Source organism: Falco biarmicus, chromosome 9 (assembly GCF_023638135.1).
Source record: "Falco biarmicus isolate bFalBia1 chromosome 9, bFalBia1.pri, whole genome shotgun sequence".
NCBI classification, from domain to species: domain Eukaryota; kingdom Metazoa; phylum Chordata; class Aves; order Falconiformes; family Falconidae; genus Falco; species Falco biarmicus.
Window position 1 is genome coordinate 36,417,251 of NC_079296.1, and position 27,715 is coordinate 36,444,965.

Consider the following 27,715-nt stretch of genomic DNA (forward strand, 5'->3'; position numbering starts at 1 on the left):
TAGCTTTTCAAGATAGAAATGTGTAACTGTTTTTCAGTGGTATAAAATCTAGGAGACTTTCCCATGTAGAGATGGATGCAGCCATCCCAAATGCCCAAATCTGAACAAGCTTTGTTTTAGGAGATGTTTCCCTGACAGCACCTATTTCATTTTGCAAAACAGTAAAGAAATTATGGTGAGAGGTTTACTTCAATATTTAGTTGCCTCACTGAGATACCTTGCAGCCTGGAGTGTGTGCATCAAAGTGGAAAGCAGAGACACTTTTCCCTTCCTTATGACTCCTTAAAAATCAACAAAATCATTACCGAGCACAGCACAGTCATGCAGCTCCTGTGAAATAACATTTTGCAGAATTTTTGCATCGAGCAAGAACAATGTGATGGAGGTGACACATACACAGTGGGATTAATAAAGAGAGGAAGAAGTAACTGGTGGCTACAAATTACAGCTGGTAAAACCGGCCATGAAAAATAAATAAGCACATGTCAAAGAGGAGGGAAGGATCAGGTGACACCCTGTAGAGATGGAAGGAGGGGGGTGAAAACATAACTTTATAATTGAAGACATAATTCTTTTTTTTTTTTCCCCCTTCAAGACTACAGCAAATAACTTCTTCAATAGGGTGTACCCGAGAGGAGAGGATGGTGTCAAAGCTTGGTTGAACACCTTGAAAGAAGATTTACGTTTAAGAGGAGTTAAATGAAATTTGTTGTTGCTGTCTGAGGAAATACAGATTTGCTTTTGCTTTCTGAAGATGTGGGTCTTGGGTAAGAGGTGGCTTACAGCACTTAAAACCTCTGCTGTTGCCAAAGTTGAGGTGTTTTAAAGTGTCTCCCCAGCAAAAGAACTTTCTGGGGAAAAAATAAACTGAGAAATAAGTCTAGATAAACTCTTTTCTTTTACCTAAACCTCTTATTTTCCCTTGAACTTTACATGTTACTGAAGTCCCCCAGCAGTGCATGTGGCAGGTAGGAGTTACAGCACATATTTTGCAGCTGGCTGGAGCCAGGAGTGTATTTAGGGAACAAGCATTGCTTAATTGGGGAGGGGAAAGGCACCTTTTACAAAGGCATATGTAAAATCCAGAGGCAGGGCATGTATCTTGGTAAAAAGGATTATGCCATCCACCATTTGGCTCCGGTGTTCATGGCGTTAGATCAAAGAGGACCTATAAATACTTCATTATACGTGTGCAATCTATAGTTGCCCTCTCTGGTTTGGGATATGTGTGATGCTGGCCATCCATCCCTCCCTCTCGGATCCAATGGGGAAAGCTGAAGGCAGCTTTGTCATTGAATTTGTTGGTGTTTGATGTCAGTGTGAGCTAATTAAATGGTACACTGTTAAAGCCCTTTTTGGTGGGCTGCTGCCATCTAATGCGTCCGCTCGCTTGTGTTGCAGTTCATTCATTCAGTTGTGTTGCATTTTGCTGGCTAATTTGTGCGTATTAAGAAGAGGAGAGATGAAAAGAAAGGGATGCAGGGACGTGATGGCTGTCCCTGCACTTAAAGCATTAATTCCCTTGTCTTCTTTGCTAACTAGGTTTTCTTGAGAGCTGTGCCACATGCATGATGCGGTATATTCTGCAGCCTGGTTGATGTGGGTGGGCGGGGAGAGACAGCAGTCTCCCCACAACTCAGCTGGCAAGATTCGGGAACAAAATTAATTCACGTTTTCTTTAATGATTACATTGCCTCTGCTGCCCCCAAAGCAGGCTCTGGCTGCCAGCAGGACACGCACAGGAGCAGTGGCCATATCCTGACTTACAGTGACAGAACTAAAATACAGAGTAGTAACTGCAGACCAGAGCTATCTGTCATGTAGGAGAGGATTTTAATTCAAAATGAATAATTACAGGCAAACAGCAGGTGCCTACTTGAGATTATATATATTTTAATCAACCTTTTGTTTAATTTCAGTTTTCTCCTGCATTATTTAGTAAAAGGAGGGATTTTATAGGGGAAAAGGACCTAATGATCGCTGTGGATTCCTCCTCAGAAACACCAAACCTCACTCAGAGGAGCAGAAATGGGATGGAGGAAACCAATAGTCTTGAACATTCATGGGGGGAAAAAATAATCCCGTTAGAAACACTTTATGTGGTTTCTAATAAATCCAATTACAGTATAGATAGGTGCTTATTTTTTCCTTTCTGACATGCAACCCTTTGAAATTTCTGAAGGGCCAATAGCTCTGCAAAAGGACTAGAGTGCATGAACCCAGAAGGATGAAAGCGGAGCTTTTTTTTTTTTTTTTGATTTCAATCTGATTGTGTCACACCACTTCCCTCTTTTGCCTTGCCAACTCCACAGCTAAAGGTTCATCCCAGTTGCTGTGGGCTCACTGCCGTGGTGCAGTGTCTTCAGACAAGGCTTCCTTGGGTCAGGCTTTGTAGGGAAGTGATTGAACTTAAATTACGCTCGCATTCATGCAAAACCCTTACGTTTTATTGAGTATCTGGAAGAGAGCAGGGTGTTTTAACCCTGACAAATGGTGACAACTCAGCTGCTCTTATCTCCCCTCATTCCTTCAGTTTGCAATAGTCAAAGGGAGACCAGAGAGCAGCCAGATGCACACACATACATATAGGGGAAAGAGCTAAACCAGCCCCAGTGAGGTGGGGCGTGTTTCCCCTTATGCAGCAAACTCTACTGCATAACCCTGCCAGTTTGATAGCTCCGTGGATGGCTCTTTAGTTCTAGAGGCATGAGTAAAACTACAGTACCACTTACTCCTTTACTGATGGGCTCAGCTGCCAGTCTGGGGGCAGGGGGGTTGGGGGGCAAGTAAAAATTCATTACAGCTCTTTATTTTATTGCAAGATTAATCTTGTCTGCTGGCTGCAAAGCCTGTTGCAGGGAGGGTGGATGGGTTTGTTCTGCAATTGTTGGCCCCGGGTTGCTTAACAGGAAAACTGGGCGGTTTCATTCCCGACCTGTTGGAATAGTTGGTTCAGAGCATTATCTTTGCAACACGGTCGGAAGGAGCTGCCTTGTTGATCAAACCTGTCAGGAGAGGTTTTCCACCTTGTGTTTGCTGTAGTGCTGACACTTCTGATTTTGTAACCAAAGGGGGAGAAAAAAACCATGTCAACTCAGTGTTTTAAAGTTTATTTTGAACACACAGGTATCAGAACACGGGTGCTCACCAGCAGCCTTGCCACACCCCATGTGGTGTTGCAGTAGGAAGGCAAAGGCTTTGAGGAGCCTGGTTTGGGGGCATGTATTGAATGAGCTGGGGATGAAACTTATTTCAAGCCTCTTTGAGGCGGTCTTCTGGGGAGGAAAAAAGTCTTCCGCTCCTCTGCCTGCATTTGGTGCAGTTGGCAGATCACCATCATGACACCTTGCTAACCTTGTGCCCTTCCTCTGTTGCAGTGACGATGCAGCAGGTGGCCAGGACAGTGGCCAAGGTGGAGCTCTCCGACCATGTGTGTGACGTGGTGTTTGCACTCTTCGACTGCGATGGTGAGTGACCCCAACCTCTTGGCCAGGCTGGGCAGGATTTGATCCAGGGGGAGGAAATACAGGGGGGAAATGCCAACCAGGAAAGACTGACATGGCTGTGGCTCATCTGATCTTTGACCATGGATTTGTACTGATGCTCCTGCCTTTCTAGGAAAGGTATCTGATGGTTCCCAGCTTCCAAGATGTTGATCTTAAAGCACTGGATGCAAGCATTTGGCATGCACAGCTTCTTTTTTTCTCCCACAAAACTCTTTATTTTGTTTAATGAAATCAGCTATTGTGCTCCAGTGTTGGAAATGAGCTTGTCTGGTACTTTTCCTCCAGCATCTGGACAAATATCAGCTTAATTAGCGGCAGCTCTGTGCCCTGCTTGTTTCTTTGCTGGCCCACAGAGGATGCAAGTGCTTTGGGATAGCTTGTTGCCACACTGAAGCAGTCTCAGGTTAATTTAATGAGAATTAGTGGTACCAGAGACCCTGCTGGCATCCTGCTTCTCGAGCAGTCAGTAGGATCTGGCAGCTCTGAGTGGCCCTAGTGATGCACAGACAGCTGTTTGTTTTCTGATATAAGCGAACATTTTTTAAATGTCTTTAATTATTTTATTCCTTGTTGTCCCTCTTGGTTTCAGCCCCCACCTGCTTCTTTGCATCTTTCTAAGGTTGTATCTCGTTTTATTTTTCTCTGCTTCAGTGCCACTTCCCAATGCAATCCTCAAGCCAGATGATCAGGCTGAAGATTAAACTGAAGCATAGCCAAATATTCTCTGTTTACATCCTCTCATAGGAGAATCTGCTAAATATTTTGATAGCAAACCTCTGGGGGCAAAGACTGTGGTTGCCAGAGGGAGTCTGTGTAAGGAAGGAGGCAAGTGGAAATGCAGGTGCAGACCTCTTTTTTTGGTGTGTTTTCACTCTATCAGTGTTTATGGATGTGCATGCATCAAAAAACGGTGCGGCACTGGAGGGAGTTTTACTAGCCCTTGATAGTTTGCTGGAATTTTGCTGCCCAGATTTGCATTTGGATGTAAGGCAGGAAAAAAGCTCTCAAATGAAGAAACTTGTTCATGAAATACAATGATGTCATCCCCTGTATGAGACAGAGAGATTCCCTCTCCTTTGTCCTGGGGAGCCGATGGCACTGGCAGGTTTGTTTCTTGAGGGCTGATGTCCCTCATTTATTCTGTGCCCAAAGGTGGGTTGCTTTCCTATGCTGCTCCCTAAAAGCTAAAATCAGTGTTGTCAGCTGTGCACCATTGGCAGGGGAGCAAAACAAGCAACAGGATACGTGTGGCATCGTGGCAGGAAGGCATCAGCCCCTCAGCAGGCAGGTGTCAGGCTGTCGATGGCACCGTGGCTTGCTGCCCTCCCCTCCGATCAACCAGCGCCCCAAATAAAAATCCCAGAGGTTAAGCAACTACAGAGCAAAATTTGCTATTTCATTATAATCTTATTTTTAACATAAATTTAGTTGACATAATTCTCGGTAACCTCACTAGATTAGTGAATCTTCCCTTCTACTCCATTAAATCTGCGCTCTGTTACTCTCTGCTCCCATTATTTCCTACATCACTTAAAGTGAAGTTTCCTGTGGGTGCATGGGCATTTGTTTTGCATTTGTTTTTCTGTCTTCAAGCCCCAGCACTGCAGGCCCTGCAAGGCGTAGTGGTGCCAGGCTACACAGGGCAGCATCCGTAGGGTTGGGATTTAAATGCTGTGGTTTGGCAACCCTTGCTCAGCAGGATATTTTGGGTGGTTGAAGCCAAGCGTGATCTCAGTGTCTGCGAGAAATGACACTTGTGGCTGCTTCCCTTTAAAGTTAGTGCATGCAGGTTGTTGGTGGGTTTTAGTGTTTCTCATGGTTGTTTTTTTTTCCTTTTGTCTTGCAGGGAACGGCGAGCTGAGCAACAAGGAGTTTGTTGCCATAATGAAGCAGCGCCTTATGAGGGGCTTGGAGAAGCCAAAGGACATGGGTTTCACACGACTCATGCGGGCAATGTGGAAATGCGCCCAGGAGACAGCATGGGACTTCACCATGCCTAAGCAGTAGTGGGATCGGGGAGGAGTGCTCAGCTTCCACATATCAGCCCTGCCACCATTGCTGAGGACACCTACAGGGTGGCATCAGGCTCTGGCAAGCCCAGACTGTTCATAACAGGAGATTTTTGTAAATCGAAGTTAGAAATCAAAGCCTGTTTTATTTACAGCTTCTACTTGCCACTGGCCCCTTAACATTGCCCTATCAGGAAAAAGAAAAGGACTTTTCTTTGTGCTGCCACCTCCGCTTCATGATGTGCCCTGCCTGCAGTTGGGTGTCAAGCGAGTTGATGGGGCTGCACCCAAATCACTTTTATTTAACGTTACTACAAAACAGCCCAGGGTTTATTTTAATTCTTAGATGGCTCCCAAGAAAAAGCCATGGGATTCCTGCATAGAGCATACCGGTGGGACCTAGGAGCAGAGGCTGGAGCAGCCCAGGATTTCCATCAGCCAAATGCTCTGTGCTCCTGCAGACTGTCAAGAGGGGGTGGATGGGACAGGCGCACTCACAGAGGGGCTGCCTGAGCTGAGGTGCTGCCTCTGGTGTAAGAGCAGTTAAAAGTAGTGGAGCAACTGGCTGTTCTGCCCATCCTGCTTTGCGTAAGCAACTTGCTGTGGGAGGTCTCCAATTAGTGTTTTTTAAATGGGGAGTGCGCTCTGTGAGGAATTGTCGTTCTGTAACGGGAATGAGCTGAAAGATCTCTTTGAGTGCTGTCCTCTCAAAAGTATCACGTAAAGATGTTGCTCACAACAACATGGCTCATGGTTCATCTCTTTTGACTGCTTCAGGTCTTCATCTAAGGCTGGTGGCGTGTCACTGGAGACGGGGCGTTTTGGAAGAGGGAGAATAAAACCCATGACTTTCCAGAGCTGGAAAGACAAGGCCCAGAAGTGAGTACTGGAAAGGCCAGTGCTGCCATGTCTGCTGTCCTGTGTTGCCAACCGGCCCCGGGCAAGTTGTCTTGTTTGGGATGGCCCCAGAAGCGATTTGCCAGGGCCTCCAAATCGCGGAGAGGAGCACTCTCTGCAGGTGTTTAAAGGACAGCCACAAGCTCCAGCCTTTCTTTGAGGGGATAGAACACTTCTAGAATATTTTCATACTGGGATATTGATCCTGCTATTGGGTAGCACTCTGTCTAGTGTCATCTCCTTCCAGTTTGCCTGCCAGTAGCGTGCTCTGTTCAGGTGTTGGTCCCTGTGCTGTCACGTTACATGGAGCAGCAAGGATGCTGGAATGCAGGTTTTGCCCATCCTTCTTGCTGCCTGTCCTGTCTGCTCCCTGCAAGCCCACAGGCAGCTATGTCACCTGTCTTGAAATTCTCTCTTTTAGAGCAAAATTAAGCCTGTTACATCCCTAGTAGAACTGAATCTATAAAACAGCCTCTGCTGTGAAAGCTGAGATAATCGCATGGCAAGTTGTAATTGCAGAGCACCATCTCCTGGGTGATGCTAAAGCAGCTTCACCCAGAGCAGGCTGCTGCGTCATGTCCAGGCGGGTTTTAAATGTCCCCAGCAAGGAGCCTGCCCAGCCTCTCTGGGCAGCCTGGGCCAGGGCTCGGCACTCACAAGGTAAAGTTCTTCCTCATATTCAGATGGAAGTTCTCGTGGTGTTTGTGCCCACTGTACCCCTTGTCCCGTCGCTGGGCACCACTGCACACAGCCTGGCACCCTCCTCTTGACGCTTGCCTTGGCTATTCACAGTAGACAGGACTGTGATTCCCTTCCCCACTCCTACCTTCCTCGGGCTCCGCAGGCCCGGGCGGGGCCTCCCTGACGTGGGCCACCCTAGATGGGGCCCTGGCAGCGACGGGGGAGGGGAAAAGAAACCCCTAAAGTTCCAGCCCGCCGCCGCTGCCGGGACCCCTCCGGGCCCTGCGCGCTGCGGAGCGGGGCCGCGGCCGCGGCCGCCGGCGGCTCCCCCAGCGGCTCCCCCAGCGCCTTGCGTGCGGCCCGGCCTGCCGGCGGGGCCCTCCCTCCCTTCCAGCAGCCCCCGGCCGCGGTCCCGGCAGGGCTCCGCGGGGCTCGTCCTGCCCGGGCCCGGGCGGAAGGCATGCTGCCGCCAGCGGGCCGGGCCAGCCGCTCCCGCTTCCGCCCCCGCCGGGACCCGCGCCCTCCGCCATGCCGCGGCGCCAAGGCGGGCGGGGGCGGGGCGCCTGTGACGCCATCAGCCCGCGCGAGGCTCCGCCCCCTCCGCCCGCCCCCGCCCGGCCGCCGCCGCCGCCGCCATGGAGTCGAACAGGGACGAGGCGGAGCGGTGCATCGGCATTGCGCTGGCCGCCGCCAAGGCCAACCAGCCCGACAAGGCCCGCCGCTTCCTGGAGAAGGCGCAGCGCTTGTACCCCTCGCCGCGGGTCCGCGGTGAGCGCCAGGGGGGGCCGGAGGGGGGCCCGGGGGAGCGGGGCCTGCGCCGCCGCCGCCGCGCCTGACCTCTCACCCGCACCGCGCCTGCGCCGCGCGCCCTGCGGGGGGGCCGCGCGGGGCACGCCGGGCAGCCGAGTCCGCCGCGGGGGGCGGGGGGCGGGGGGCGCTGGGGTGGGGCGGCCCCGCCGCCGTGAGGGGCCGCGGGGGGCCGGGGGCGCTGCCCGCCGCTGTGGCCGGTACAGCTGGCCCGTGTCTCCCTGGGGCTCCGCGGGCCCCTCGGCGGGCCGGGCGGGGGGAGCGCGGGGCTCCGCACCGCCCTGAGCTCCCGCTGCTCCGGTGCCCCGGCCGTCACGGCTGCCGGTGGCACCGGGAGAGAAGGGGCTGGGCAGGGCGGGAGGGGGGAGCCCTCGGTGGGGCCGCTGAAAGCCTTCCCCCTGCTCGGCCCCGCCGCGGAGCGGCCCCAGGCGCCTCGGCCCCAGGAGCGGCGGGCGGGACGCGGGCCCGGTGTGACCCCCGCTCCCGGCTCTCCCCGGCCGCTGCTCGTTCCCCGCTATTGCTGCCGCGGTCCGTTTCGGCAGCGTAAAAACCACCCTTCCTTCTTCGAAGGCCGCCGGCCGGTTCCATGGGTTTTGAGGAACGATCTCATTTCCTGGAAGCTGTGTGGCGTACGGAGCTAACGTGTCACAAAAGCCACAGGGAAGTGGATTGCAGAAGCAGCCGAGCAGAAATTTACGCAAAGAGCTGTAGAAATACTTTTTGCCCCCCCTTCGTTTACTTTGACACGCTGTGTCTGGGTTTGGATTCCTCGGCTGCGTTTTGCAGCTTGTCTGTCCTGCGGAGAGCCCGAGGTTTCCTGTAATTCTCTTTGGTTGCAAGAGGCCTCTTCCCATTCCCTCAGACGTACTGTATCGGCCTGCGGTACGTGCGGTGTGGCTTTCCTTCTCATCCAGAGTTTATACTTTTATGGAATTACTGGCTAAGAAATGTGCGTTTTGGAGGAAAAAGCGCGGCATAGCACGCAGAAAGGCTCCCCCGAGAAGGACTGCTCGCCCTGAGGGGGTCTGCTCGGGTGTGCAGCGGGAAAGCAGATCTGGATGGCAGCAAGCACCAGTTTGCAATGTAAAGCAGTCACGGTTTCCCTTAGTCCTGCAGCCTGGAACAGCTGGAATGAAAGGTGGGACACGTACTGTTAGGGAACTGGAGCACAGGGGAGGAAAGCAGAGGCAAGGGGGGCAGCAGGGCAGGTTAGTGTTTACAGCGTGCTAATTTGTGGCCAGACCCAGCCAAGCTGCTGATGCAAGTTTCCCATCCGAGCTGCAGTCCAGGGACCCTTCGCTTCATGTCCTGCCAGTTGCTCACCCGCACGCTTTTGGTCTGGTCTGTGGTTGGGAAATGTTGCCAGCGATCCCACAGTTACACGGCAGTTGAGTCTTTACGCAGTGCGTGTGCCCCTGGGAGATCTCCTCCTTGTGAGTTACGTTGGGTTTGGCAGTGATCAGCAACGTGGACCTTGCACAGCCACTGCTTCAAACTGACCCTGGCTGAGTCCTACAGGTGTCATCACAGGATCAGCAAAGGGTTTTGCAAGGAGATTTCAGCAAAAATCATCTATGGTAACACAGCTGGGCACTCTGGTATAGACAAAGTCCCGCTGGTCACCTTTAAGCGTGAATTTTGGAAGAACTAACAGGAATTGAATAGATGTTAGCTAGTAGGCAAGGAAAAGTGATCCATAGCGTGTGCTTAGTGGGGAGCTGAGTTGGCAGAACTGGAAACTAATTCAGCAGCCTCTGCTTCAGTAGTTTATGAGTTTGTGCTGTGCTGCACTGAGGACCAGCATAGCTTTGGGATGCAGAAGCAATAGGGCTGGGGCCGTAGAGCAAAACAGGACTGAGCTGTGGCCATACGTGGACTTCTGTGGTTGTTTTTGTGAACTACATTACTAAAAATCTCTTGGCAAGCTGTAGGGTACTCAGCCCAAAACAGCAAGAGTGCAGTGAGTGGAGGGACAGCCCCACAAGACAAGGTTTAAAAGTGCCTGGCAGTTTGCTCCAGGTTTGGAAGGAACAAAAGCAAAGGCTATAATTCTGTGAACACCTTAATGGTGTAAATGCGAGCAAGGAAAGGTTTTATTTTTCTGAAAGCTGCAATCACTGAAGCCCCCAGGCTCAAAAGCTCATCCAGCGAGGTATTTTTTCTCCTTCGTCTTGTAATAATTGCCTGTGTTGGCTGTTGGATTACCAAGCGGTTTTTTCTTGCCTCTACAAGCTCTGTGGGGCAGATAGGATATCTTGGCTCATCCCTTGGCCTGCAAGCATTGTTTGCACTTGCATAAAGAACGTGATACCCCCATAGTACAAGGTCTGTAATGTGCAATATGCAGGAGAAGGTGAAACATCCTTCTTGGTTCTAGGCTCTGGATACAGGACTGCAACCTTGTCAAGTTACTGATGCCTTTGTAAATAATGTTGTCTGGTTTTAATCGTATTCCGTGCACCTATTCTTTTTAATGGGGATGCAATATATAAACTTCAGAAACTACAGGCATAAAGAGATCAGTCTTGATGTTTGGTTAAAAAAAGACAAAAATAGTTTAAAAAGGTGGTGCTATCCAGTTCCAGGGAAATGCAGGTGGAAAGATACTTCTGTGCTTGGAGGAGTCTCACTTGGTTTCACAGTGTTGTCACACCTGAATGTTTGTCCCCTCTTGGCTGGAAGGGATGGATGACAAGTTTTCTTAGCCTTGCGAGGGGGAGGCAATAGTCTGCAGTAATTTACCCAAAACACATGCACACTCTACTTAAGAAAAGGGAAACGGAATTTATGCTATTCATATTCAGTAATTGAGATAGAAGACGGTTTTCACAGCTTCTTCACACATGGAATATGTAGGTAAGACTGCGCAAGAGAGCAAAGCACCCTTCTTTCTGACTTATGTGTTACGGGTCCTGCCGTGCTGCCAGCAATCAGTCCCCCAAAAGGGGAGTGTCCCCCTGCGACTGGCATCCCACGGTATTATTTTCTAAGCTCTCTAAAAGATATGTGCACCGTCACATAATTTACTCAGCACAGTAGACTCCCAAAGGCAGGAGATGAAGATTAATATGCTTTACAGTGTGCTAGAGAACAAATGTGGAAATGCTTCGCTGTTAAGGAAAGACATGGGAAAAAAACCCAGGAGAGGACAAGGATGTGCCACATCAGTGATCCACTGTGGCTCCTGGACTGTCTGGCTGGGTCAGCCTGGGCTTTTGGTGGAGGTTGTGTGGATTGGGAGAAGCAGGCAATATCTTTAGCAGTAGCCCTCGCATCTGGGCAAGAAGCAGCGGGAGTTGAAGGGTTCCTTGGATCAAAAAGTGAAGGCCTTTCTCACAAAGGGTGGGGTATCTTGGAGCAGTGGCAGAGATGAAGAGGGGTCTCTTTATGGGAGAGTTGGAAGGGCAAGATTGAGCTTGGCAGTCTCTTAATTTCTTTTGTCTTTCCATTTTTTTCTCATTTCAGTTCTTCTTGAGTCACTGAACAAGAATGAGCAGTCGGCCAGTGGCCAGTCCCAATCCAGGGAGTCCACAAACCCTCAGTTCAAGAAAATGAGCGGAGACTTCCCGTCGGCCAACGGAGAGGCTGGTGGGGAGGCCCCCAAGGGCTACACTCAGGACCAGGTGGATGCAGTGAAGAGGTGTGTGCGCAGCTGTCGGTGGCCTCAACCCGTAGTTTGTTTGAGTTTATCGTGTGATACCAGTCTGTTTTCCACAGTGTTTTAAAGATTTCAGCTTTGAACCATATTGAGTTGGCTTTAACTGGCTGGGTGTTAACTGGCTGGGTGTTAAAAGCATACCTGGATAGAGGATTTATAGCTACCGCTGCCCTGGGAGGCAGCTGGGTTGGGTCTGCAAGGGATGAGATTTTCCCCCAAAGGCATGCATGAGGGCTAGAACAGTAGGCATGTAGGCCTCTTCCTGGCTGAGTTCCAAAGAGGCAGTTTGGACACATTTATCTCATGAACTTCACGTTAATGTTTGCCTTTGTGTTATTCAGTAATGCTGGGAAGAAATCCCATGTGCTCCTGAGACCCTGTAGGTGGAAGTCATGGCTCATAGCTTGCAGTAGGCAGCCCTTCTGCTCTAAGGTCTGGTCCAGTAGCAAGTAACAGGGCATATCCCTCTTCCTCTCTCCTGATGATACTCTGCTCGTGGTCTCTATGAGAGCGTGATAAAGCCACTGCAGGACGCTTCACTCTGTTAGCATGATACGTTCCTGAAGCCTCTGCTGGAAAGTCCCAGGACATGTTTATTCAGTCACCTAACTTTCCAACCACTGTTTCAGTCGGTTCTTTCTTCCTTTCTACCATTTGCAAATACTGGAAGCTGAAGGACTGAACTGCAGGCAGAGTCACTTTGTAAACTTTGTTTAAGGTTGTGGGCATGGCCTGAATTGCGCAAAACTGTGCTGGCTAATGGACTTACGGGGACTCTTATTACGTCACCCATTTCTCCAAAACCCCAGCCTGCCGTATTCTGTCTCATTAAGGTCATGTGGTAAGGAGAAACCATTGCTGGGCTGTGCGTGTACCCAGAACAAACAGGGCTGTGCACACAGGCCTGGGCAGCTCCCTCTTTCTTCCTCTAGAATTCAGCTGATGTTATTTTTAGGTCTGTGAATTAACTGAGACTGAGGAGAGGGAGGAAAAAAGCCAGTAGCCCAGCTATCCTTTAGATCCTGGCCTGCTGTTTGTAGTCCCTCCCAAACAGCCTCCAGACCCTGAGAATGATGAATCTGAAGCTTATTTGCCAATGACATTCCTTTGCAGGTGATAGCATTGCCTGAGGAGAGGCCTTACTACCTCTACTGGCTTGACTTGTTAGGTGAGAGTGTTTGTGTGCTACTAATGCAGGCACAGTGGGAATGAGTCTGTGAAAAAAACTGGGTCACTCTGAGGAATTAGAGCTGAGTAAACCAGAGGTCACTGAACAACATTGATCGAAACCATGGTGCCTGAGATGTTGCAAAGTTGTATTCAATGCAAAGTGCTTTTCACAGCTGAAACGAACTGTCCCGTGTTTTCTCCTCTCTCTACTGGCAGGGTAAAGCAATGCAAAGACTACTATGAAATTCTAGGAGTAAACAGAGAAGCTTCTGATGAGGACCTGAAAAAGGCTTACCGGAAACTTGCGCTGAAGTTTCACCCCGATAAGAACCATGCGCCAGGGGCTACTGAGGCATTTAAAGGTAAAGAACATCTCCAGTATTGTGATCTGCCCTCAGGTATCAGGCGATGGTGCTGAGCTGGGCTAGCAAGGACTCCTAAAAGCAACCTCATGAGTCGGGTAGAGTGAACATAAAGCTCTTCTTTGTAAAGTTGTCTTTCTTCTAAGCTGGTTGTATTACGAGCAAAGTATAAGCTTAAAATAATAAAATGTCAATATATATATATATTATATTTTTATATAATATGAATAATAAAAATTTAAAAATTAAATATAAATAAAAATGATAAATAATAAAATAATAATTTAAAAAAACCAGGTTGGCACACGTAGGTTCCACCTCTGCTAGTTGGACAAGGAGAAGCCTTCCTTCCCTTTCTCCTAGCAGCTCTTCCCGTGTGTTGCTCCAGCCTCCTGCCATGCTGCTCAGGAGAAAATTCCCTCAGGATGTTAACTATCCTCTTTTTTGGGGAGATGCAGGAGCATTCACCTAGCAGGGAGAAGCTGCGAGTCCTGCAGCCAGCTGGCACAGGGCAGGTGCTGGGACGCACCCCTGTCTACAGGCAAATCCAGTAGAGACCCACTAAGTTGTGCAGTGCCAGAGACAGCTGTTGGGTTCACAAATCCCTTGAGAGAAACGTTGCAGGGCAGGCCCAATGGCAGGAAACCCATCTTCAGAACTGGTATTTAGACTCTTACACTCGTTGAGCGTTTGAGGCAGTTGATAAGCCTTCAGATTTCTAAGCAAGCACACAGCACCTGACCACCGTGAGAGGCTATGGATGGAATTGCTGGATAGAAACCCCAGGTGAAAATTTCTAGGGTGAAACTGCACCAGCCGTACATCTGAGCCCAGCCAGAGCTCAAAAAAGGTCACCGTGAGCTTCAGTTCTGCTGCAGACATCCCAGTTCTCAGAGCCTCTCTACAAATGCAGCAGGGATGTTTTGTGAGTGATAAGATACCCTAAAACCGGAGTAATTTTCCAAAGAGAAATGGTGTTGCTTGGAACGTGTAACCTGATTTACCCTTGCAGGCTGTAGAATTTTGATTATTACTGTTGAGCTGAATGCAGAACACCTTGATGCCAGCTGTACAGCACTGTTATGCCATTAAAATAGTGTGTTCTGATTCTGGCCATCTTGGGAGTGAAACACAAGAGACTACTGCTGGAGCAGGGAGCAAGGCTAGCCTGGTGTGAGTGTATTGATACAGTATTCGGGTAAGCTTCTAGTAGACCTGAATTCAGCAGTAAAAGTCTTATGTAAGGTTTGTTCAAGTCTTTCAAGGCTTAAATCCATAACTGATAAGTGTGTTGCTGTTAGCAAATAATGAGCTGACCCCCAGCTACTTGGGAGAGCGTGTTTTAGTATGGGGGCCAGATTAAAGAGCGAGCATCTGCAGACATCTATCTATGCCGCATGTGCTGCTCGATAGTTTATCCTTCAATCCTTGCTAAGTGGCGAAAGGCAGGTTTCTTCACCTGTAATCTTAAATAATGATGTTTGCCGAAGCCTTTGTCAAGAGTTACGTGCCAGGAGTCGTGTGTTAAGCAAGGTGCCCTTTATCCTCCGCTGCAGAGCTATCTACTCTCAGGTTATCTCTCCTCCAAGCCTTGCCTCATTGGCTCCCCTGTCCCTCAGCTGAGCTCCTAGGTTGCAGGGCTCGCTGAAGTCCAGCTGTTTGGTTCCAGAGGGTGAAGGGGGAAATGTGCACTGCTATGAGGATTTTAGTTAATTTTTTCTTACGTTGATGTATTAGCTGAAGTCTTGGCATTTGTCTTCTCAGTGACAGCTGATAAAGCATTACATCTTGTCCTGAGACCTTGTCTCAGTCTGTAGTTACAGTTGCCTGCAGTCTGTCTTGTGGCAGATTTGCATTGCTACCTTTGGCTGACGTTGGAAAAAGAGTTGAACCTGGCTACTTCGAGCTACAATCCTGATTTGGAAGTAAGTGTTTCTTGGGTTTTGTCAGCAGGAAAGTCAGACAATGAACACAACCCTGAACCGCTCCGTTTTCATTTCTTAACTGCACAGTTTGAAGGAACAAGCTGATATGCTGAGAGTCAGTCCTTTTCGTCCAGCTTCCTTGCCTGGTTGTAGAAATGTTTGCTCTGTGTGCACTAATTATAACCAAGAAGGAGAACAAGTGTGTTGACATTACATCCTCCATGCTCCAAATCTCTAGTCCAAGAAGAAACCGTACACCTCGATCTGACTAGTGGGAAAATGTTGAATCTTGGAGTTAATCTTCTCCAAAGGGCATGTATCTCCCTTTTCTATCACTTCTGCCCCTGCCTTTTATACACCAGGCAACTACGGCCATGAACATTTTTGCTTCCTTGCGACCCAGAGAGGAGAGAGGACAGGCTCTGCAGTCATGTCAGGAGGCTCTTGGGTAGGTTGGTACGGAGGGGAAGTGGTAAGCTGCAACGTGTCGAGAGAGAAGTACAGAAATAGGAGGGTGACAGGCAGATGTTTCGGTAGAAAGGCTCAGACATGCTGAGGTTGGAAGGAGAGTGACCTGGGGAACTGGCAGGGGTTTAGTCCCAGTACATTTCCACTGTCACAGACACTGGTTAACAGTCCTTGTAATTACGCACCTTACTTCTGGCATCTGGAGATTTTGAAACTCATAGCTGACAGACACAAATTCTAGCCATTTCCTTACTAGCTTTTATGGGAGGTTTTGAAGTCTCTTTCAGTGATCTAGCTCGTATGTAAATTCTTTGCAGTTCTGGTTTGAGGCTATGATATCAAATTCCCTTAGTGCCACTTTCGAATAAAATTTGTCAACTAAAATTGTATTTTCCTATACAGCTGCTTACGGCTAAAGGATTTGGGCATTAGTTGTTCAAAAGAAGTAAGTTTAATTAAGTGAAAAGTGTAGCTGCTCTACTACCAGTATTTTCTTCACAATTCATAGTTTCATTCGTCTGGGAGGGTTTCTCTAGGGACATATACCGAATTCATACCAGTCGTATCATAACTTCTTTATTTGAATTAATTGAGTTCTTGGTGTGGTTTCCGTCTGTCTGTGTTCGCCAGAGAAGTGGTACTACTACTGCACCGCTGAAGTAGCCTGTTGGAAAGACATGGGTAGTTGAGAATCTCATTTGTGTAATGAAAAAGGCAAGTCCTGGCAGTTGGCAGAGCTAAATGTATTATTTGTAGAAGAAAGAAACTAATTGCTTCCTTATTGTCAATATTTCAGCCATTGGCAATGCGTACGCAGTATTGAGCAACCCAGAGAAGAGGAAGCAATATGACCAGTTTGGCGACGAGAAACTTAACCCTGCTCGGCACGGACACAGTCACTCGGACTTCCACCGCGGGTTTGAGGCAGACATCTCCCCCGAGGACCTCTTCAACATGTTTTTTGGTGGTGGTTTTCCTTCTAGTAAGCACGTTAAACCTTAATCTCTTGAATGGGACACAATCCTTTTCACAGAGCAACAATGCAGTAGTGATTTATTTGGCCGTGCAAAGAGTGCTGAGTTTGACGAGAGAGAGTTCTCCTTCACACATGACCTAAACTCGTAGAGTTTTCTAAATTGTTCAGAGGGGTACTTGGAGAACTCGGCATCCAGCAGGTAATACCATCAGAGCTGGACTTCTTCCCAACTTCAGGTATTTGTTTGCATGCTTGCAGCATTAGCTGTTATTAGGTTGGGTTGAACATTAGAACAAAAAATTACTTGTTTTAAGGCTAGTTGTAAAAATAATCCTATTTTGAAGAAGGCTTTTCTGCCTGGTGGTTTTAGAAGGTAAATCTTCTCATCAGAACAAACTGTGGTAACGCTTGGGTCTTATTCTGGATCTGGATCTGCTCTGCCACGGAGCTGAAACAGTTTCTCTGAGATCGCTGTCCACTTCCTTCTTTCCACTGTGTCCCATAAAAAAAGAGGAAAGTGCTATTTCTAGAGCGTAATTTAAACCTCTTGAAAATTAAATCTGTCTCCTGCCTATCAACAGTGCTGATCATGGCTTGGGTAGCAGGAAAGAACTGAGTGACTGCCCCTTCACTTGATCAGCTCCGATCAAAAAGACACAGATCAATGTAAGGATAAGGGTATTTTAGAAGACTCTCTTGTATTTGCTATAGTCATATTTGACTGGCAGTGGAGACAGTGGTTACTTGACCTCTGTGGACCAACTTGGAAAAATAAATATTTCTGTTTCAGTTGAGAAGATTTACTCTGGTAGCTCTTTCCTGTCTGGTATGTAAGAATTAACACACTAACACCAAGTACTTACAAAGGCATCTGGAAGCCTTTTGCAGCATTCATGTTCTGCCTGTTAGAGAGGCAAAGCTACTCCAGTAAAAACAGCAGGTTGCTATTTTAGTTCAGTCTTTTTTTTCCTTTCCTCGTTGTCCCAAGAGAATTCAGGACTGCGTTCTCAGACAGTCTCCCTTTTCAGCTGTAGTTTTGCCACTTAAAACAAGATATGGAAGAGCCCTGTTTCTAGGGTGGAAAAACTACCAAAATTATTTCTTTTTGTAATCGGTTTTAATCTAAAGTAAATTCAATTAGAAGTGAGGAGGCCTGTACAAGATACTCTCTCTACATAGCTGACCCTGCTTTGAGCAGGAGGTTGGAACTCCTGAGGTCACATCCAGCCTGAATATTCATATGGTCCTACAGAATCCTATAGGTGGATCTCTGTGCCTACCACCAGCTTGCCTTCAGACCTGTCTGCTCAGTGTACCTTAGGAATACTCCTTTTTCAGCTGTGGCTTATGTAACTCATTTTGTAAGTGTTGGCTTCAGGTGGCAAATAGATTTATTTTTTTTTATTAATTCTTTTATCAGTCTCCTGTGGAGTCCCATATCTGTCTTGCCCTAAAGCTACAGCCATCTCTGTCAAGACAGCATGATGGAGTGAGTGGCTTGAGTCAGGGGCTTCAGCCATGTGAACTGCTGACCAAAACCATGGACGTGTACCTTGTGCACTGGGACATACGCAGGGGTCTCAGGAACAGCCCAGGTCTGTCAAATCGCTACTTCCCTGAGACATCCCAGCTCCAGCCTGGAAGCAGCTCAGCCAGGCAGATGTGCTGTCCTTCTTCCTGCGCTGAGCTGGCTGGCACGCTGCTGCCTGCGTGAAGTAGGCTGAGCTGAGAGCGGTGGCAATGGCAAACGAGACCTAAGTGCGAGCACAGCGTGGATTCCTGTACAATCTCTGTGTCCTTATATCTTTGCTCAGTGTGGCCTGAACCAAAGAAACAGATCAAGCCCATTCTGACAATGTTCTAAGTCAAAATTCCTGAAATTGCTGTTGTTGGCACCCAGGCTACTTTTTCCTACTGTGTTTTTTATCGGTGGGGCTGACATGGAACATGGCCGCTTTTTGTGGTTCCTTTCCTGGCCAGCCAGCACCGTCTTACGTACTCTGACCTTTTGTATAACAGTTTTCTTTTGCCTATAGGTAACGTTCACGTATACAGCAATGGCAGGATGCGATATACTTACCATCAGAGGCAGGACAGACGAGAACATCAGGGTGATGTAAGTGGAGAACAGGCGGGGGGCTGGGAGTCCAGAGGTTTTTCCAATACACGAATTGTGAGCTGGTTGGTATGGCTGTCTTGTGAAACAGTCCTGCTTGTTTCCACCCCACTGAACAGAAAAAGTTGGAGTCATGGGAATTGAGCTGCCTTCAGAATTTACACCCAGTTGCAGTTCAGTGTACTGCAGGTTGTTCTCTCAGGACTCTCATAGCTGTCATCCAGTGGGGAAAACACTGGTGTGTCTTGAAACAGTGCTGCCTTGAAATAAGATGGCACCAGTAAAGTGTACCTGTCTTTACCACAGAAAAAGCATTTCCTTTGTGATTTAATTCTGTAATTTAAAAAGGGAAAACCACTTTTCAGATAATGTGCATATTTGTAGTTCCAAATAGATAATTCCAGTACTGAAGATGCGGTGTTTCTAATCTGTGATGCTTAATTAGGCAAGGAAGACACTTTATAGCATGAGCTATTTTTATGTTTTCCCATCACAGAAAATCTAAGTATATCTCCAGCACTCCTCTGGTCTATAGAAGTGAGAATGACGGACTTACTATTTAAGAGACCAGGGTTATGTATTGAAAATTACTATTTTCTGGAGATAACCAATTATATTTTTAAAAATAAACTAGAAGAACTTCATTAATATTTTCTCTCAAGCTTAAAGGGGAAAATGCACTTTGCTGGAACTGGAGGAAGCGCAGGAGGCGAGGTAGAGAGGGAATTGCTTTCATCTGACACTGAAGAGGGGAGAAGGCTTTCCATAAAACCAGTTCTGCTCACCTGCTCACTAGCACAAGCAAGGCAGAAAGCACATATACTCTAGAAAAACAAGTATGGGCATGAGGCTTTTGAAATTCACTCACAAGGTTCCCCGCTGCCCTTTGTCACACCTGGAGAAGGGGCAGTGGGTTTGGACCTTCAGAGTCACACTGCCCTTTCGGGAGGGAAACTGTAGGCTGCTGGGTTCCCCCCAGTTATATTGGGGTGCCTCCTAAGCCAAATGCCCACAAAAAGCAGGAGAATCAAGCTTGTGTTACTGCCGGGAGGGAGAGTGATGCTGTGGGATCCTTGCGTACAAGTGTATGGGTGGCACTCCACTGTGTGTTTCTGTTCCTTCAGGGTGGCCTTGGGTTGTTTGTCCAGCTGATGCCTATCCTCATCCTGATCATTGTGTCTGCTCTCAGCCAGATGATGGTCTCCAGCCCACCGTACAGTTTGAGCCAGAGGCCGTTAGTACCTGTTACTCTAAAATTTGTCCAGCTGGGGTGGGGGTTGGGTTCTGGAGGGCAGGGTTGCGTGATGGGGTAGGGATCTAGGCTATCTGTTTTTCCTGTCGTTTTGGTTTTGGGGGTTTTTTTGCTATTTCTCATCACACCATTGCTCTTGCTGCAAGATATTTCACACATCAGTGAAGGTCCCCTGATTCACAAACAGGTCTCGAGATGGAAGGTGTGGGCCAAGTTGGAGGGTGCTCACTTGCCTAAGGGAGGATATTCTTTGACAGAGACTTATTGCAGCCCGTACCCACAGCTGGGTGTATCTGTCCTAGAAAGGGACAGATGAAAAGACCCTGAGAGACTGTAGCCCAGGACTGAGATCCCATATGCAGAAATGAACTGAGATGCAGAGTTAAAAGTGGGGTGTGAAAAACAAAAGCCAGATCTGTTCTTCATGAAAGCCTCCGTTTATGACTAACACAAAGCAGCAGAGGAAGAGAAGAAGGAATAAAAGACACTCCTGTAGACTAAAAGACACTCCCAGAGAAATCCCCTGGTTTTGAACTGTAATCTTGCCATGAAATAGCTACGGCCAGGCATTTACTATGCAAAAGTGAAACTGTTTCATTCTAGATCCTGTGGAAATGCCCTGATCTGCTCATTTGGCTGACAAATGAAGTGACTCTTCTTTTCTTAATTCACAGTGCCAACAAAGAATGAGAAAACAGGCTTGATTTCTGGCTGCTTGCATCATTCTTGTCAACAGCTTAATGAATTTTCAGTGGGAGTTCCTTATGTGCATTTAAAGAGGGTAGACTCGGTTACAGCCAGTGGTCCCTGTTCAGTTTCACGGGTGACAAACTTGCCATTGATGATGTTAAATACTGTAGAACCCAGCTTAGCTTTTGGGTCCAAGGTAGACTATGACCTTAGTGCTCGAAACTGAAAGATGGAGTGGTTTTGAAGAGGACACGGTTAAGGGTTATTCTGAGAGGCTAAAGAGTATTGAGATGTGGTTTCTGCTGCTGATATTAGGACTTTAAAATTAAGCATTATATAGATGGAGCAGTTTGGGTTATACTGGTGAAGAGGTGGTTTGCGGGGTGAGAAGATGTTCGGTGTTGGGCAGCTTTTAAGGGCAGGGATTTGCTTCCAGCTGTATCAGCTGTCAGGAAAGCCATTCCTGAGCCCCGGGTGTTTCTCTGCTGCTGCGTTCCCTGTGCTGTCCCTGTCTGTGCATGCTCGGGTAGTGGCAAGCAGACAGATTTCTGCGTTTGGATTTGGGCAAGAGTGGCAATTGAGCTGATCCAGCCCTCTGTCATCCTTCCCGAGTGACCAAGGCACTTCGAATGAAATTGGCTTGGGGACAGAAGGCGTGCTGTGCCGGCAGGCGGTGCTCCTCGCTCGCTTGCACAGGCAGACGGGCCCTTTTTGCTGCCTAATGTGAAGGGCAGCACTGTGCTTGGCTGCCGTTCAGCAGAACGCTGGAGCTCGCTGCACTGAACCCAGTGAGCAGGAGGTGAGAAGCTTTTGAACCTGGAGAGGTTTCAGTGGCACACGGAGATTTTAATGCCACTTCTTGATAGTGAGGCTGTCAGTGGGAAAGGTAGAGTCCTACAGAATCATTTGTCACTCCATTACCTCTGTAAATTTCTTCCAAAAACTAGCTTTCTGCTGAAAGACCTGTTTGGCTGTGGGCCTGACTGTGCCACCCTGCTCTTCAATAACACCTCATCGAATTTGCCTGACTTAATTGCATGTCTGACTTCAGGTGGCAGGTTTTTTGTGCCAGGTCCTGCCCTTAATTTCATGCTTTACACTCCAGCGTGCTGCTGAAGCTCTGAGAGCTTAAATACCCTTCCTTTGAGGGCATGCTTTGTAGCCTCTGTAGTTCGTCTTCATACAGAAGAGGAATATGAACTTCAGGAGAGCTTAGGGCTCTGTCTTGACAGGTAGAATAGTGAGCTGAGCTTCTTGCAGACTGCATCTCTGCCAGCAGGCACTGCTGGAGATGCATTAGCCTTTTCTCTCAAATAATGCCAGAAGAGCTTTTTGGGTCATGTTCAGTCTATCTGGTTATCTACCACTCATCCCTGAGTGCTGGACCTTGATGAAACGTGCAGGAGTATTTGAATCACTCCTGCAAACCCTGATAACAGACTGAAGGGTGAGCCAGATAAGTTAATGTTTATACCTGGCTTAAGATTCAGGCTCACTTTTAATGCAGCAGCCAGCTGGTATTTATTATGGGAAACTTTGGGCACGTCTCCAGATGGAGCTGTTCCTGATGAATCGAGCATTTGGGCCCAGGTCCTGTGTTACAGCTTGCAAACACACCCTAGTGAGTATCTCTAGGTTTTGCTGGAGTGTTGGGAAAAATAAGTACAGGGCTTTGTCTGAAATGCAAATCCACGGGGGCAGGGTAAGAAGAGATTTCCTTCTAGAAAGTGCTTTCTGTACTAGTTGGTGCAGGCTCGAGTGCAGAGCGGGTCTAATTTTGTTCTTGCAGCAACAGTGTTCGTTGCAGCATGTGATGTGGTAGAGGAAGCTGACGCTCTTGGGGTTAGCAGATATCTTAGCAGAGGGGACTGGGTTCGACTGACGGGCAGCCTTGCTGAGCAGGGGGGGGGTGCTGGGGAGCTGTGACAGCCAGCCCCTTGCTGCCCTCACGTCAGCGCTGCTGTGCTCCTCCAGGTGCTGTTCTGCCTTGCTGGCTGCTCTCACCCTGCACCGCACAAGCAGCAGCCTCCAAGCTTTGTACCCATCCTTGGGGCTCACTGCCAAAAACAGACGATGGTGTCGTCAGCAAGCAAATTGCAGAGAGATTTAATTAGTGCTGAAAATTCCAGTGAACGTATGAACGCATTTTAAGTGGGTTTAGGCCCTGGGCAATCTGCCTCAGAGCTATGTCTATATTCAGAGCTCTGCCCACCTAGCTAGAGGCCTGGCAGGTTTTCTCTCCCTGTGTTGGCATTTCATTTCCACCAGAAACACTTCTTTCCAAACCTTCAAGTCTGTGGATGCATGGGAGCAATGTATTTTTTGCAGCGGTGTGGTATTGTGGCATATTGTGCATTATAAAGAGCTGGGAGCTTTTTGATCTGCCCTTGAAGCATGTCCTACACTGTTAATGCCTCTTCTCCCTGAACTAGGTCTGTGGGTCACATACACAGGAGAGTAACAGAGCACTTGAAAGTTGGCTACTACGTATCTGAGAACTTTGCAGATGAATACACAGGCACGAACCTCAAAAACGTTGAAAGGAGCGTGGAGGACGACTATATTGCAAACCTTCGAAATAACTGCTGGAAAGAGAAGCAGCAGAGTGAGTAGTGTCGGGTCGGGAGCCGGAGGGTCTTGGCTGCTGGTTGAGGTCAGCCTCAGAAAGGTCTTTGGGGGCTGAGTTATGCTAAGGTTATACTTTAACGTGGTACAAGCACGTTTCCTGTGTTGTTGGCTTTTTTGTCTGCCTATGACTTCATGACAAATCCAGTGTGTGGGGGTTTTTGTTTTGTTTTTTAATGCTGCTGTAGAACTGGTCAGACAAGAGTTGTGCCCCAGAGGTTCTGTCCGTAGGATATCTCTGATTTCCAGTGGAGGGGGAAGGTTGCAGCCACCTCGTTTTCAGGAGGCCACTGATAGCTCTGTGTAATATTTCGGTTGTTCAGGGACCATGTCTGAAAGCCTGCTGCCCGTGGTGTCCTCCATCCCATATCCCATCCCTGCACAGAGGGCTGTGGTGGCAGCACTGCTGCTGCTGAAGGCACGTAGGGTTGGGAGGGACAGCTACCCAGCCGGACAGCGTGAGAAATGATCTGGCCAGGCAGCACAGTGTGGTGAAGGCAGCAAACTTTTTGCCAAGTCCCAGGGGTGACCTGACTTCGCAGCCCGCCCGTTCCCAGCAGGTGATGATCACAGCTCTTGGAGCAGTGGCTGGTAGGGTTTGAGCACCTGGGACACAGGAGAGCCCAAGTAGTGCCAAGTGGGGCTGATGCACCTAGCTGTGAGCCTCTTCATTTCTTCTTCCCTGTGCTGCCGGGGAAGTCTTTGTGTAGGCTGCCTCGTGTGCCTCCTGGGACTAGAGGCAGGTCCCATCAGGTTCCTAGGCCTTTCCCTGGGATGGATGAGCTGTCAGCAGATGTGACGCCCATCCTGTCCTAAAGGTCGCAGAGCATTTCCTCAGCCTCATCCTGTGCTTCGTTTTACCTTGAAGAACTTGAGGTGCCTCCTGTTCCCAGCAGAGCCCGTGGTGGGATGTGGCCTGGCGGGTGGGTCTCCTTCCACACCACGTTTGTAACGCTGGGCTTTCCCTTTGCAGAGGAAGGCTTGTTGTACCGGGCACGCTACTTCGGAGACTCGGATCTGTACCAGCGAGCACAGAGGATGGGCACCCCCAGCTGTAGCAGACTGTCAGACGTTCAAGCCTCTCTGCACGGATAGTCACCGCCTGCCCGCTCAGCAGAGGTCTAAGTACGAGCCAGTGATGCTATCCCTGGCAGCGGAGCAGGGCATGATAGTGCTTTTAATACTTACTTAAATCTCTGTTTGAGACAAAACCTTCACGAGTCTCCTCTGGATGCATACACATCACAGGGGGAAGCACCCCCCTCCGTCAAGCCTACACTTGTTAATCGGGAAATTGATTTTGTTTAGTTTGCATGTCGGCACCCTCTGCTCTCTCCAGGCTCCCTGTTTTCTCTGGCACTGTCGGTGTTGGGTCTCTAGGAACAGAGCAAAAGCCACAGGCTTGTTGGCGACTCAGCTGAGGTCTCGTGAGCTGCCCGTTCGATGCAGTGGCCATGTGCACCTCGGCTGGTTGGAAGTGTTTTACTGGCTGTGACAGCCAGCCACCGTGTTTTAATGAACCTTTATTTGGTTGCTTTATTGTCCGTTTTACTGAAAGAGCTGTTATCCCCTGGCACTTGAAGCAATATGATGACAGGGAACAGACTCCTACCAAACAGATGTTCCTTGCCCCCTGTTGCCTTCCCGTGACACTTGAGGAGAACAAAGCAAATGGCTAGAGTTCACAGCAGGTTGTAGAAGTAACTTACTGTGTTAAACTGGGAATCAAAGTAAAAACAGCTGAGGGGAAATTTGGAAGGCTCAGGGCTTGGAGAGCTTGAATTAAGGCTGGCCCAGATAGCACGTGTGTGACTGGATGTGTTGGATCACGGGAGAAATGTGTGAAAATAATGAAAAAAATTGGCACGGAGTTTGGAGTCCTTTTTCAGCTTAATTATCTGGGCTGATTTCACCTAGCAGATACTGCTGGGATGGCTGTAAAACTTACAGCTCCCTCCTACCACAAAATAATTTGAAAACAGTGTTTCTATAGAAAATAAATCAGAGGTGAAGCTTACACCAAGTGCTAGTTGTATGGACACCATTTAGGCTTGCTAAGACTTCCCGAGGACGCTGGACATCTGGCTGCTTGATTTGTAGACACAAGTAAGGAGGTTTAGCAGGGGAGTTTTTGCTTGATTTTTATTTTCCTTGGCAAAGGGTGCGCATCTGAAAATTTGGCCTTTAAAGCAAATGCTCTGGGTCGCGTTCAGCCTTTTTTTGGGTGTATCCTGTTTTTGGAACCATTCTTATCTTGATACACCCGCTCTCTTGTTTTGATAACTGCCCCTCTTCTTTCACAACAGATCGGCATTAATTACCAGCTTTTCTTTAATTCCCTCTCTCTAGCCGTGGCCTGAAAAGAGAGCTGCTGTGAGGCAGAGGGCCCGCTGCAGGTTGATACAGTGTGAATGAAAAAGCTGCTGCCTGTAATGTGGGGAGGGGGAAGGAAGAGGGAGGTACGGTGACGTGCAATTGTCTGGAGACTGACACCACTACCGCTTTTGTTCCCAGACTCTTGAAATGCCTGAAGACTTTTGGTGAAGTGCACTGAGCCGAGGTGACAGACTGGTTATTTAAAAGAATCAAACATTATCTTAAAAATGGAATTGGAGAATTAGCAACGCACAACTGCCCTCTTTCTTCTCTCTGCCTGCCTCCGCTGTTCGACCTATGTCTCAGGCAGCAATTAGGACAGGAAATCAAGCTGCCCGTCTTCCTCCTTCCCTTCCGACACCACTAGCGTGCAACAGTCTCGTTGCTCCTGGGATCCCACAACCCCGAGAACAGACACGTAGAGTGTAAAATAACACAAACTAACTGCAGAAGCCACGAAGCAGAAGGGGAGACCCTTTGTGACTACACCGGTTACTGCTGATGGAGAGAGAAATCAGATGATTTGGTGATAGAAGAAAACTTTAAAAAAAAATATATAATCTATTTAGAATTAATTTATAGCTGTATATATGTTGTACTTTTAAACTATGCAGGGGTTGGATGATTAAATTATTATGTTTTCTGCCTGGCTTGGTAAGCAGGGAAGTGGGGAATCTCTTCCCAGGGTGTCTTGCTCTGCAGTGCTTTCCTGCCTGACAACTCAAACAAGAATCACTTTGGAGTTACTGTATTTTGCTTTCTGGAGGACAGCAGCATTCTGTGTCTTGGGATGCTGATACCTGCATTTCAGGTTTTAATAAAAGAAATTCCAAATCTGTAGGGGGTAACAAAGAAATCAGGGAAACTGTCCAGATTGGTGGTGTGGTTTTGCAGCGTTGGCAGAAGCTGCAGGGGGTCAGCTGAGCCCTGGCGTCGCACTCGGTGACGGGAAGGATTGTCCTGGATGGTTTTTGCTCATCAGTTGTTGGGTTTATTTGTGCACGTAACTTCTTTTTTTGCAGAGTCTGCTTTAATTTTGCCTCGTAATCAGCGTGCAGCATTCGTTCTGTAAAGAGGGCTTTCCACGGGCCGTCCCCCTTTGTTGGATTTTTTTTTTTTTTTTTGTCCTACACTTGGGGTTCCTCACCCATCAGCACTCCCATGTGCAACATGGCTGTGGCCTTGACATCCTATCTCTTAACGTTTCCTACAGGAGACCTGTAAAATACTGCTAATTCATAAGAAACGGAGCTTTGTATTGCTTCTGTTGAAAGAAGTTTTGCCGGGGGAGATCGGAGGGTGCGCCTGATCTCTCCTTGGACCCTGACTGAGCTCTGCAGCGCATCTCTCACTCGATTACCATCAGGCAGGACTGGCATTAGGGCGGTGGGAGGGCACTCGAGGTTAGGAGCCATCTCTTCAAAGCAAAACTGACACGAGTGGAGCTACCTTCCATGGAATAAATGGATATTTTTTTATTTTATTTTATTTTTTTTGGTGGTACTCTGCAGTTCATTTTTGTCTAGAGACATTTCCAGTGGGAACCGTCCCCCGACGTGCTCAGGGGAAATGAATCAAAAGCGCGGCAGCTCCTGGCTGAGGTGGCAGGGGCTGGAAGAGGTGAGAGGTAAGGTGGTTTTATGTCTTTATTGGTAGGAATCTACATGCTCTGTCTTCAGCTGTTTATTTATTTTGCAAAATACTAAGCCTCCTGTTAACTGCAAGCCTTATCCCACAGCCGCCATGACTTGGACCTAATGTTAAGGGGGTTTATTTTTCCTTTTTTTTTTTTTTTTTTTTTTGGTAATAGCTCTTAATAGAGGCACAGGCTAGCCAGTGTGAAGAGATCAGGGGGAGGGAGTTGAATGAAAGTCATGTTCACAGAAGGTGCCGAATGTCTTCCACAATGACATTCCTTGCCCAGAGCCTGCCTGCCAAAACCTTTGGTTATTTTTTTTCAAGTAGATACCCATGGATAATAACAAGCGAGAAGGCGTAGATCCTAACGGATGCTTACAGAGGCTGTATCTCTCAATTTAGAATTAATTATACAATTGTACATCTATAAATAAATGTTTATAACGTGAAAGGCTCCTGCTGTGTTCGTGTCCTGCAGATCCTAGCCCCAGCCAGCTCTGGTTTCACAGCTCCTTCTTCACGCCCCCTTTGTCACATCTGCACAGGCGTTCAATGAATT

At 48.2% G+C, this 27,715-nt stretch overlaps 2 protein-coding genes across 8 annotated transcripts in view; both read left to right on the forward strand.

The window, feature by feature from the left end:
* Window positions 1-6,257, forward strand: part of MICU1 (mitochondrial calcium uptake 1) — a 105,796-nt gene extending 99,539 nt beyond the window's left edge. For all 5 annotated transcript variants that reach the window (XM_056350774.1, XM_056350778.1, XM_056350776.1 and 2 more), the window contains 2 exons: window positions 3,378-3,467; window positions 5,353-6,257. In XM_056350774.1, coding sequence (XP_056206749.1) covers window positions 3,378-3,467; window positions 5,353-5,513 — 251 coding nt within the window. In that variant the 3' untranslated portion in view covers window positions 5,514-6,257. The remainder of the gene's footprint in view (window positions 1-3,377; window positions 3,468-5,352) is intronic.
* A 3-nt stretch (window positions 6,258-6,260) lies between these two features.
* Window positions 6,261-27,607, forward strand: DNAJB12 (DnaJ heat shock protein family (Hsp40) member B12). Of its 3 annotated transcripts, none has more exons than XM_056350781.1 (9): window positions 6,261-6,394; window positions 11,366-11,540; window positions 12,945-13,090; window positions 16,280-16,465; window positions 18,496-18,575; window positions 19,700-19,809; window positions 22,950-23,122; window positions 24,116-24,267; window positions 25,657-27,607. In XM_056350781.1, the coding sequence occupies exons 2-8, from the start codon at window positions 11,452-11,454 to the stop codon at window positions 24,235-24,237; spliced, it is 906 nt and encodes a 301-aa protein (XP_056206756.1). In that variant the 5' UTR covers window positions 6,261-6,394; window positions 11,366-11,451; the 3' UTR covers window positions 24,238-24,267; window positions 25,657-27,607. The 3 variants fall into 3 exon arrangements, with proteins under 3 accessions (XP_056206756.1, XP_056206754.1, XP_056206755.1); XM_056350779.1 differs by lacking the exon at window positions 6,261-6,394 and adding an exon at window positions 7,686-7,861; XM_056350780.1 differs by lacking the exon at window positions 6,261-6,394 and adding an exon at window positions 7,686-7,861 and having other exon boundaries at window positions 24,116-24,261.
* The last annotated feature ends 108 nt before the right edge of the window (window positions 27,608-27,715 follow it).

Bases quoted from the DNA above. Each gene is read 5' to 3' on its own strand.
- DNAJB12 (XM_056350779.1), top strand. From the start codon at position 7,729: ATGGAGTCGAACAGGGACGAGGCGGAGCGGTGCATCGGCATTGCGCTG. The intron at 7,862-11,365 runs GTGAGCGCCAGG...TTCTCATTTCAG, and splicing joins CCCCTCGCCGCGGGTCCGCG to TTCTTCTTGAGTCACTGAAC. The intron at 23,123-24,115 runs GTGAGTAGTGTC...TTCCCTTTGCAG, and splicing joins CTGGAAAGAGAAGCAGCAGA to AGGAAGGCTTGTTGTACCGG.